General features: G+C 25.2%; 1 protein-coding gene across 1 annotated transcript in view; it reads left to right on the forward strand.

The window, feature by feature from the left end:
* The window catches only part of LOC101238684 (golgin subfamily A member 1), a 52,429-nt gene that overhangs the window by 1,957 nt on the left and 38,266 nt on the right, over positions 1-12,206 (forward strand). Inside the window, exons 2-8 of the mRNA XM_065790507.1 lie at positions 817-904; positions 1,001-1,075; positions 3,547-3,668; positions 8,353-8,427; positions 8,820-8,879; positions 9,016-9,104; positions 10,661-10,772. Coding sequence (XP_065646579.1) covers positions 817-904; positions 1,001-1,075; positions 3,547-3,668; positions 8,353-8,427; positions 8,820-8,879; positions 9,016-9,104; positions 10,661-10,772 — 621 coding nt within the window. The remainder of the gene's footprint in view (positions 1-816; positions 905-1,000; positions 1,076-3,546; positions 3,669-8,352; positions 8,428-8,819; positions 8,880-9,015; positions 9,105-10,660; positions 10,773-12,206) is intronic.

The following is a 12,206-nucleotide window of genomic DNA, read 5'->3' on the forward strand; positions in this document are numbered from 1 at the left end:
AAATAAATGTTATTTAGACAATTTTGTTCTTAGTATGGGTAAGGTTAGTTCAAATATTTTGTACACATGGGTTACATTGTGTGTAATGTTTGTCCTTGGGAAAGGTAACACTGTGTAAGTATGTTCCCTTCATATTTCAGCATTTAAAGTATATTTATTGAACTCATCATCAAAAAAGCATTATAAATATATATATGTTTTTTTTTGTTATTTCTCATTTTATTGAGGAAAATGTTTTTTCAAAATTTTATAAAAACCAGGTCAATATTAAAATTGAAATATCTCCGGAACCTTTTTTAACATTTTGAGCCAAAAAAATTTTGTGTGAACTTTTCTTTGGGACATGCAACAACCAAAGAAGTTTGAAGAAAGTATGAGACTTATGGCTCAAAATTACCTAAATATTGGTTGATTTGATGTGGAATCAACCAAATAACAATATAGTTGCAACCCTCGGAATTATGCTGACCTAAAAGCGTTAATAAATTGCCAACCTCAAACACTTTAGGTCAGCATTGGCAAATGCTGACCCTAATTCCAAGGGTTGTAGTTATAAATATTTGTAAAAACATGTTTCAAGTTTAAAATCTTGATAGAATAGAAAATCTAATAGCTTTTAATGTTAATACATAGTAGAAGTAAAGTAGTTTTTTTATTTTATTTTTTATGTTGATATGATGTCTTTTAACTTAATGGTGTAAATAAGCATTGGATTTGTTTATCGTTTTAAATTTTGTATGTTTTATGTAAGATAAAAATTATGTAATGTTTTATGTTAAAACATACATAATAAAATGTTTCGAAAACTTTCTTTAGTTTTGCGATGTTAATACAAAAGAAGAAATGTTATCAGAACTTTCTAAAAAAGCTGATCATATTGCAAAACTAGAGAGAAAAGTCAATGGTATATTTATTTGATTATAAGCAAAACTTTATGTCTCATTTTTGTTATTTATTATTATGTTTTTACTTATTTGTTATATATTTGTATTTTTTTAAGAAATGGCAGATGCATTTATGGAACAAAAAAGGCAGAGGGATAGACTTGAAGAGTCTTTAGAAAATATTAAAAATGGTATCTTTTTAAAATATATTTAGATATTTAATTTTATGTTAACTATTGTATAAAAAAGAACTAGGCAAAAATATATCAAAATGTTGACCTAAGAGACAACTAACTACTTTTTTTTCACTTGTCATCCATATTCACATGTTCAATAATGGGTTAGTATCATGTTCTCTATGGATCTTTGTCATACTCTGCCTTCCTTCTGAGTCGCTATTATACTCTGCTTATTTTAAATTAGGTCAATTTTGGTCTCAAAGCTTACATTACTCATAATGCTTATTTTATTAAAAAATTTTGAAAAAAGTTTCTGATTAGAGTAAAACAGGAAGTTATAAAAAACAGGATGTTATAAAATTATAAAAAGTATTATTTACTCTGAATTATTGAAGTTTATTCCACTGAAAAGTTTATTTTATTATATAAATTTTTGCTCTGAAATATTAAATAAAGTTTTGGCAAATGTTTTTCAACCATGTTGTATAGAATCATTTTTTGGAATAAGATAAAAAAGAAATTTTATTTAAAAAAAAATAGATTAATTGATAAATTGTTAAATTTTCAATTGTATAATAGTTTCTTTATTACACAAATTTAACAATATGTCAATTTTAACAAGTTTGGCACGAATTTCTTCAACAGTTTTATGAAGAGACAAAGTTCAGCAACTTATCAAAAGAATGTCACTGAATTTCATAATACCTGTTTGTTTCCTCCTGAATCTCACTAACAACATCTAACATCACTATGCTTTAACTGAAAGTCAGATCGAATGTCAACTTGTCTGCAGCCAACCTTCAATTTTATAGTAACTTTTAGTTGAAAAATAATTTCAATCAGCTTTAAGTTTTTTGCTTCAACTTTGCAGCATATGTTTTGCATCCAACATTCTAAACTTAAAAGATACTAAAAGCAAAAAATCAGCAAAGCAAGCTTGAAAACAACGTATTCTTAACTTTGACAATGATTAGCAAATAATCAAGCAGCAACTCGAACAACAATACATTCTAAAGTAAAAAAAGTGCAGCTCAAAGAATTGTTATAGTCACCCAACTTCTTGTGTTTAATATTTAACAGTTGAGTTTACCTTGTTTATATTTTCTTGTCTAGATGTTAAAGTATAGGATTTGCCAATCAAGTTTTGTTATTTGTTGTATTTATGGTCAATTTTAAATAAAATTATTTGCTAACTTTCAAATCAAAATCACAAAATTAAAAAAAAGATTTTTTTTTAACATTTATCATAAAAATTTTTATAAAACAGTTTGATTACATATAGTAGTTATTGAATATAGTATTAGCAAAAACTTATCTTGTGAATAACAATTATTTATTCTTAAATTAGACAAGAAATTTTTTTTTTCTTTTTTTTTCTGTTATTTCTATACTTTCAATACTATTTCTATACTTTTAAAACTAGTTAACAAGTGCCTAGTTAACTAGTTTTAAACTAGTTAACAAGTCAGAGTCTTTAATTCAGATAAAACCCAATTTTTTTCAGCCAATCGTTATCGCAATAATCTAGGTTTTCCTATATTTATGAACGGTAATGTACTCAATGAGTCATCTACCCTTAATTATCTAGGATTAACTCTTACTTCCGATCTTCCTTGGAAGCCATATATCAAATTAATTGCAAAATTAGCATCTGCTAAGGTTTGTATCTCTTTATCATGCTTGGCACTTTCTTACTCCGGGTTCTTTATCTCTATAAATCTCAAATCCATTTTTGTATGGAATACTGTTGCCATATCTGGGGTGGATCTTCCAATGATGCCCTTTTTCTTTTAGACAAGGTTCAAAGATGCATTGTAAATATAGTTCGACCTGCTCTTGCAGCCAACCTCCAGCCATCATCATGTATATATAAATAGAAAAGAGAAAGAGAAGCAACTTTCTTTCTCATCTACCTAAATTCTCGTGTTACTCATCACTCAATTAAGTCTCATCCTTTTTCTGTGATTGTTCCTAAGTCCTCCAAAAATTCTTATTCATCTAGTTATTTTCCTCGAACATCAGTTCTTTAGAATTCGCTTCCTTCATCTTGCTTTCCTGATTCGTATAATTTGCAATCTTTTAAGTCATCTGTCAATTGTTATCTTGCTCTATAAACTTCATCTTTTCTTTTCCAGTAACTTCCAACTTTAATAGTGGTTGCTTGCAGCCTTGTTGGAAGCAAAGATGTTGAGAGAAAAAATAATAATAAATGTATTTTAGCTTGAATCATTAACTTCCTTATAATCAAAGTCTACATGTTTTTAACATTCAGCATTTTTATGCTTTTTAAAAAGTCAATATGGATCATAAGTGTAATGTTTACAACTTAAACATTCACAGAAACTACAAAACACGTTATTTAAAAATCACAGACTCTAGTCTAACAATGTGGCTCTTGCCAGTATTTTTTCATCCCTTGTAATAAACTACAAACAGAGAAGCGTTACTGCAAAATAATAATATATTTTTTTTATTTTTTAAAGAAATGCTTACCAGATCGTCTGCATCATTAAATGATTCTTTAAAGCGTGTTAAAGAAGATTATGAACAAAAGCTTACTGAAAAAGATCGTCAAGTTAAAGAGTATATTCAAAAACATCAACAGGTTTTTTTTGATGTTGTTGTTTTCAATTTCTGAATAATATTTAATTGATAAAATTTTTGAGGTATGAAAAAAATGTTATTTTTCAATAACGTTTGTTTATTGCTGCTTGTTTATGAGTTATAGCCTTAACAGATATTCTCTTTAAATCCTCATTTGTATTTTCCTGGCTTATTAAACATGTTGCATTTGAATTGTCATATTAACTTCAGTGTTTAATTTTTCCAAGGGAGAAATCAAACACTAAAGCATGCTTAACTAAAGTTTAAATGCTTAACAAATATAACAGTAGGTAATATTTTATATACTCCAGAGTTTAACATAGAGATTTTATAATTTCTTAAAATGTTTTTCAAACAAAAAAAGATTTTTAAGCTTTTTTGTTAGTATAATAGTTTTTTAGCTAACAAGACCCGTGAATATTCAACAAGTCTATAATAAAAATATATATATTCTTTGAGATAAGGTTAGCATGTGTTTCAAATAAAGCAAAATTATATACAAATTTTTTACTTATTATTTTAAATTTTACTGCCAAATAAATGATATTTTAAACTATAAAAATAAAAAGAATGAATTTTTACAATAATTTTAATAACTATGTACTATGGTATCATAAGTACTGTCAAAAGAATTCTTTTTGACGTGATAAATATATTTTCCATCTGTGAATACGCTCTGTTTCTAAAAGACTGCCTCTATTATGTTGCTCAATTAATTGATATGCTAGTGATTTGTTGATGGAGTGCTTAGCGGCTATTTCTTTTTGTTTGACTTTCTTATATTCTTTGATAATATATTGTTGAAAAGCACTTTAAAAAAAAAATCAGTTGTAAGACAGTAATGCTTATTATAAAGTTCTCTTGCTAAAACAGCGCAAAAACATAATCTCAAAAATGTAATCTCAATTCTGATGTACAATAATCCTGATGGTACAGTAATCACAAAAAAGAAAACTTCTTTTTGTGATTATTGTATAATTTATTTTTTTGTGCATACCCAAAATATTTTAGATTTTGTGAGAATTATGCTCTCTTTGCTATAATTATATATTACTCTAATTGGTTGATCACTTAATATGGTCACTTCGTTCCACTCACTATCCTTATTTCTTCCCCTTGAATGACTTATATTTTAAATATAACTAAAATTTTAAAATAATAACTCTATTTCAAAATAGCTTTATCTTAAAAAAAAAAATGCAATCTGATTATTAATTAAGCTATTGTATAAGACAATACACCTGTAAAATAGCTTTCAAATAACTTAATTAAACTTAATTAAGTTCATTAAACTTTGTTACTAAAGATTTTTACCAAATGTAAGCAAAAAAACCCAAAACCCAGTAGGGTTGGGTTTTTGCCAACCCTGATCAAAATTGCAAACATGTTCTTAAGTTTGTGTTTTGTGTTTTTGTATTTTATAGTTGTTATGGCAGACCTTGTTATGAGATTTTGTTGCATAATGGAAAAGTGTAATGCAAGTCAATGTAACTTTACTCAATAAACATATTTACATTGTTAAAGATTTAACTGTGTCAGTTGCATATTTTAAAGTTACGTAGTGTAATTAAATTTAATTTGAAAGTACATTAAAAATTGCTGTAAAATTTTATTTTTATAAAATATTTATAAAATCTTTAACTTTAAGAATATTGTTACAAAAAAAATTATAAAAAAATTTAAATGTTTAAAAAAAAATGTCCCTATTTTAAAAAATGTAATCTTATTTAAATATGGTTGAATTTCTTAATGGTCAAAAAAAAACTCTCAACATTTTTTTTTAACATTTTGGTTTTAACAAAATCTTTTCATACTCATTTATAATCAACATTCATTCTAAGAACAATTCAAAAAATTAATTATAAAGAAAAAACTTTAGTTAAAAAGCAATTTCAAAATTAAAAAAATTCTCTTTTCATAAATTTGTTATAAAGTTTAATAAAAAGTTCTCTTAAATATTTTTAATAAATTTAATAACTTTGCTTACAGGCTTGATAATGGTTTATCATGCTATGCATTTATATACAGTTATAAGAGATTAAAGGGATAACAAAGTGCCGAGACAAGTTGTGTTTATTTTAAAGAGAATGATAATAAAAAAATGTTTGGGCAGAATTTTTTTAAGTAAAACAAAATAATATATATATACCAACAAAAACAAACTTTGTTGTTTTGCTCCAAGCTCGCCGTCTCCAAAGTAGCAATTCTCTCGGAGTCTTTAAAATATACGCCGCAATCTACAGACTTTATAATTTATTAATGCACATTTAATTCTAAAGAGTTTTAGTAAATGACGTTATTGTAGAATTTTGATGAGATCTTAAAAAAATTTTTTGTTAGCAAATTATAAACTTTTTTTTCCATTAAAGATTATTAAAGAATTTGATTAGTTACTTATCATTAGATAAAAGTTTGTTTTTTTAATCATAAATTACTATAGAATTTTTTAAGTTATTTCAAATTATTATTTTTTTGTTATTTTTACGAAGTTCGCGTTAAAAATAATAATAAAATATTTCAGACATTTTAAGCTTGTTTATTGCTGTAAATTAATTTTGTGTTATATTTATTGTTATTAAATTATTATTATCCGTATAAAGGTTCTGTTAAAAAAATTATTTTGTATTTTTTAACCTTATAAAAGTTTATTTAACAGCATTTAGGAATTGTTCATAAAGTACGTATGCTTGGGTGGGGGAGAGGGGGTCTGCAAAGAGTGTATATGAGACGGAGGGCAGAGGGTCAATTATGAAATGTTGGGTAGGTAGGTTATGAGCGTAGAATGTTTTGAACAATCCCTTATTTGCTAAACTTTTCATTGGGTTACATATATTCTTGAAATACTTATTTAATCAAGCGAGATTAAAAAAAAAAAATTTTTTTACTTTACATACCCATTATGTACAAAAAAATTAATGTTTGTTATTATTACTATTATTAATACTGCACACATCAGATTATACTTTAAAGAATGTTACTTTATTTTGTAATACCTGCGGTGATATATATTTCCTTTATTTCAACGCAACAAAGGCATTCTTTTTCAAGTATAGTTTTACAATATCCATATTTACACCATTGTTCAGCGCCAACTCTTAAATGGCTTAACTTTGACGTTTTAGCAATATCAAAATTCAAATTTTCATAGCTGATACAGTTTTCAACTATCTCGTTTCTTTTATCCATACAGATTTTTTGGTCTTTTTTTAAGAGGTTTGAATCAGTATGGAGTTGCCGACATTTTAGTCGTTTAGTTATCAAAATCCAAATGCAAAATATAAAATTACCTTAATATTTATACGCAAATCATCAAAATTTATCAATTTCCACTAGATTGATATACTTAATAATATTTTCTAACTATAAATTAAAGAATTCGGCTAATAAATGATGTCCTTTACCAAAATTATTTAATAATTAAAAATTTAAAGATTTTTAAAGTGTCATTTCGATAGGAGAACAAAAACGTCATAGCAATAAACGACTCAGATAAACTAAAAAAAGTTCCCATTATTTACATAAAAAGAAAAAACGATTCAGAATATATAATAAGGTGATCGACGACTTTTTAATATATTTATTTTGTTTAAGAATGTGATATAAAAATCTTAATTTTATTTGGTTCTTGCACTCTATAAAAAAATATTCTTTTGTTTGCCTTACTATAAAATTTATAGGAAAGTCATATGATTGATGATAAACGCTATTTTAAAAAAATAATAAAACAATACCAAATAATATTGATTCAAAAAAAAAAATTCTACAATGATGTCATTTACTAAAACTCTTTGGAATTAAACGCGCTTGAATAAATTATAAGGTCTGTAGATTGCGGCGTATATTTTAAAAACTTCGAGAGAATTGCTACTGTGGAGGCGGCAAGCTTTGAATAAAACAACAAAGTTTGTTTTTGTTGGTATACATTTATTATTTTGTTTTCTTAAAAAAATTCTGCTTAAACATTTTTTTTTTTTTTTTTATCATTCTCTTTAAAATAAGCACAACTTGTTTCGGCACTTTGGAATCCCTATAAGCACCTTTATATATTAGCACTTTCACAACGGATGAATAAAAATTATTTATTTGAAAGTAAATAAATAAACAAAATAGTTTAGTAGAAACATAAATTAACTTGAATTAAATTTATCTTAAAGAATTTTTTTTTCTTTAACATAGTTTGGAAATTTAAGCAGGAAATTGTAAAACCGAGTGTTTTAAAACAAATTAAATTAAATTTAATACTATAAATTTATATTTATTAATATTTAATAAGTTTAATTTAAATATAATAAAATAAATTAAAATTTATATTTTTATAAGAAAACGGAAAATAGATATAAAGTAAATATTTGTTGTTGTTTTTTTTATCTAATAAAAAAAATATTTCACAAATGTTTTTCACAATTAATTACTGCTTATTATTTTCTGCATAAACTATTTTAAAAAACTGTTTAAATAATATCATTGAAAAAACTTTTGGCATAATGTAAATGGCTTAACCCGTAAGTGAAATTGCCATTCCGTGTGTAAAATTCAAATGTATTGTTGTATTAACTGGTGCTTCTTATCAAGACCTGCTACGACAACATGATTTATGAAGTGTATTAAACAATAACATGCATTTATTTAGTAATTAGTAGTATTTGTAAATATTTGTCATTTAGCTTGTAATTTTTTTCATTTAGGAATCTACTAGGTTCTCTGATGTGAAGGAGTTAAATAAACTGCAACAGGAAGAAGTTGCAAAAATGAAAGGAATGGTATGTAAAAAGTTTATAGCAGTTAAGTCTTATGTAACTGTATATTAAATATTTGTTTTATATTTATATATATATCAAGGGGCGAATTAAATGATCACAAATTGCAATGGGCCAAAAGCCATTTAGCAATCTTGATAGTACAGGACTCGAATGAATTTGATCATGAATTATAATATCTGGAAATATATCTGGTTATTAAATTCTCAGTTACTAAAAACCGTGAACACTGTTTTAATGACATAGTCAGTTTATCATGTTGCAAAAATTAATGAAAAACAAAACAATAAGTTTGCTACTGCAAAAATAATAACAGTAATGTTAAAAATTTATGTTCGAAAAAAGAAACTCAATTGTTAATTTACTAGGCTATTTAATTTTATTTTTTGGTTTAGTTGATTCACTCTCAAACTGAGATGTCTAAAAAAGCTGCAGAGTTAATTGAGAAAACAAAGGTTAATGTTTATGGTTTAGTAAATAGTGTTAAGAATTCTTTAACTCTTTAAACTTCTTTAAAGAATACTTGCATGTAAAAGAATAGAGGTAGATTTCAAGTTTTAATGCCAATTCTGTAATGGTTTTTTCTTATAGCAAATTGAAAATTTGGATAGAGCATATTCTGAACAAAAGTTTGAACTTGAAGGCTTGCAAGAGAGGTTAAATGACTTATCAAATGATAGGTAAATGTTTTGAGTTTTTATGTAAAAAAAAAAATTTTCTTTAAATCTTGGGGATGGTCCACAAATTATATTACCCTATGGAGGGTATCGTTTTAATGAAGATTTGTTACAAGGAGGGGGGGGGGGAGAGGGGATTTAACATAAATTGGAATTGACTTAGTATAAATTGAATTAAATTTTAGTCTATTAATGTAGAGTCCACTACATCTATGGCTTTATTAGTTGTTGATAGAGCCAATTTATTATCAATTAAAAAGCAACAATAATATAGTTATTAAATAAAAATAATAATACAGTAATTGTTAAACAACAATAATAGTTAATACACATAAAATGGTAATATAACTTGCACTGCGACACTAACATATTGCTAAAAAAGTTATTTAAATATTATATTTATCAAAAATTGAATATATCTTTGGTGGTTATTTGTCTGTTTAGTCACTGTTAATTTATACCAAACTATAGAAGTGTAAATAAAAATATATGTACACTCCACTTCATCCATACCTATTTAAGTCAGTCGAACTAACTACACTGCGACTACAGCCATTTCACTCAATTTATGTACACATTGATTAATATTATTGTGTGAAACTTTAAAAAATTTAAATAGTAAGTTATTAGACAACATTAGTTGAAACAAAGTTAAACATATAATTAAATAACGTATTAGGTAAAAGATATAAAACAACTTCTAAATAAAACATCAAAATTCATTCCCACTATGGGGATTGAACCCTTGACCTTAACTAACAGCATCTCGCTATTTGCAATTATGATCATCCACAACTTTAAGCTTTCATAGTAAAAAATTAAACATTTTTAAAATATAAATAATTTTTTTTTGACGATTTTTTATATGTACACGTGTACAAATAATGAATTTCTAAGTAATATTAAATAATAATAATTATAATTTATGTGTTTAAATGTATTCATTCAACTAAAAACAGCTAAGAAAATTAAAAATTTAAAGAATGGGGTACAAATTGTTGCATAATTTGGGGGGGGGGGGTCAGAAAACGTTTCAATTTGTTACTTGATGAGAGGAGGTCAAAAATTGCTCAATATAATTTATGGACAACTCTATGTGAGTTTTTTTTGTAACATTCAAACATATTTCTGGCGATACTTAATATAACAATTAGTCAATAAATCTATAATTAAATATAACATCAGTTGTGTGTAATTTAATTGTCAATTTTTGGTGTTTTCCATTGTTTGTATAATAATAATTAATAACTGTATTGTTTACTATATAAATTTTTATTCTGTATTTTTATATTCTAAATATCATGAAGTAGCATTCTAGTGGTAGACTGTAACATGTGGCTCACTTTATAAGTGAGAGTCATGTAGTCCAACCCCACTACAGTCCTATTTGTATTGCTCTCAACTTGTTTCTTTGTGTTTCTCCCTTGTTTATCAGCTGTTTTATAGATTCAGGTTCGAGAGAGAGTATTTTTCAAAATTTTCTTATTTATAGAGTTATTGCTCTTGGCTTTAGAGAGGTGAATATGCATTTTTCAAATATTTTTATACAATTATTGCAGGCTAAAGTATGAAATACGAGAAAAGGATCTTTGTGGACAAGTTGCTACACTTCAAAAAGAAAGAAGTGCATTAAAGTCACAGCTTACCGATATCATTAATGAACTAACACAGGTATTTAGTTTATGTAAATACTTTTGCAATTTAATTAAAATAAAAAGTTTTTTTTTTTCTCTTCCAGGTCTTCTGGGTTGTTTTTTGTTTTTGTTTTTATTAAAAAAAAATTTATTAATTGAAAAAAAAAAAACTTTAAACCAAATATAATTTCAAAATTGAAAAATTTAATTTTAAAGGATTTTAAAATGACTTTACAATACTTTTAAAAAAATGATTTTTTACTTATTATTTGCTAACTAATTAAGGTAACGGCACCAGGAGTTAACTATTTAAGAGAAAAAATCCGTATAAGATGTACTTACCATATTTCTTCTACCATACTGTTTACCTAAGTGAGTACTTTGTAAAAAATCAATTTTTTACAAAGTACTCACTTTTCATATTTTGTAGCTGTTTTTTTAAAGCATGGTTATACATTAGTAATTGACTAAATGATCTAAAAAAAAAAACTTTTTTCAGTATTTGACCACCCTGGGTCAACTTTAGTAGTTGCCCCAGGGCATTAATAAATTATTAGATATATTTAAAAGATGCTTATTGAATTTTATCAAATTTTCAATTAATTCGAAACAATTTTTCACGCTTATATTATGCATTTAATAAGTTATTATATTAGGTTATTATTAAATACTTAATATGATATTATAATAGTATTATTATTATAGTTATAATATTAGGTATTTAATAATAAAAATATATTTTGGTGTTGTTAAACACACAATAAAAATGAAAACTATAATAAACATAATAGTTCTATATATCCTATTAAATTATGTATATTTCAGCAAAACTTAAAAAATCTTTTAAAAGTGTTTATATTATGCAAATAAACAATACTTCACTTTAACGATAATAAGAAAATTTTAAAAAAAGCACGCTTTTGAAGAAAGCAATGTTTTGGTATAGTTTCTTTTAAACTAATTGCAAATGCATTCATTTTAACTAAAATTTTAGATGCTTTTGTAAACGCATGTAAAAACCATGCTAAAACATAATTACTTTCTTTAGTTGCGTTCTGAGTTATTTAACTTAAAAGTAATGCTATTAAAGAAAGTAATCATGTTTAAGCCTGGTTTCTTTTGAAAATGCGTTTTAAATTTTAGTAACTTATTGTTTTTTTATTATAAATATGTGTTTTTTATAATAAATAAAAAACTATCAATCGCATACTTTTTTGGAAAAAAAATTGCTGAAGTAATGAGTTAGTTTTTAAAAATTTTAGGCGAACGCCAACATTTGTATAAGTAAAAGTAAAGAAACATGATGTTCGTTTTTCTGTCTTTTTTTTAACAAACATTCGCACATTCGTCGATTTGTCACGCCCAGTGACCATTTGTTCAATGAGAGAAAAATGAAATCAGTACTATTTTTTCTCCTTTTTTTTTCAGTAAATATAGTTATATTTACTGAAAATTTGAATATTTTTTAAGT

Source organism: Hydra vulgaris, chromosome 02 (assembly GCF_038396675.1).
Source record: "Hydra vulgaris chromosome 02, alternate assembly HydraT2T_AEP".
Classification (NCBI taxonomy): domain Eukaryota; kingdom Metazoa; phylum Cnidaria; class Hydrozoa; order Anthoathecata; family Hydridae; genus Hydra; species Hydra vulgaris.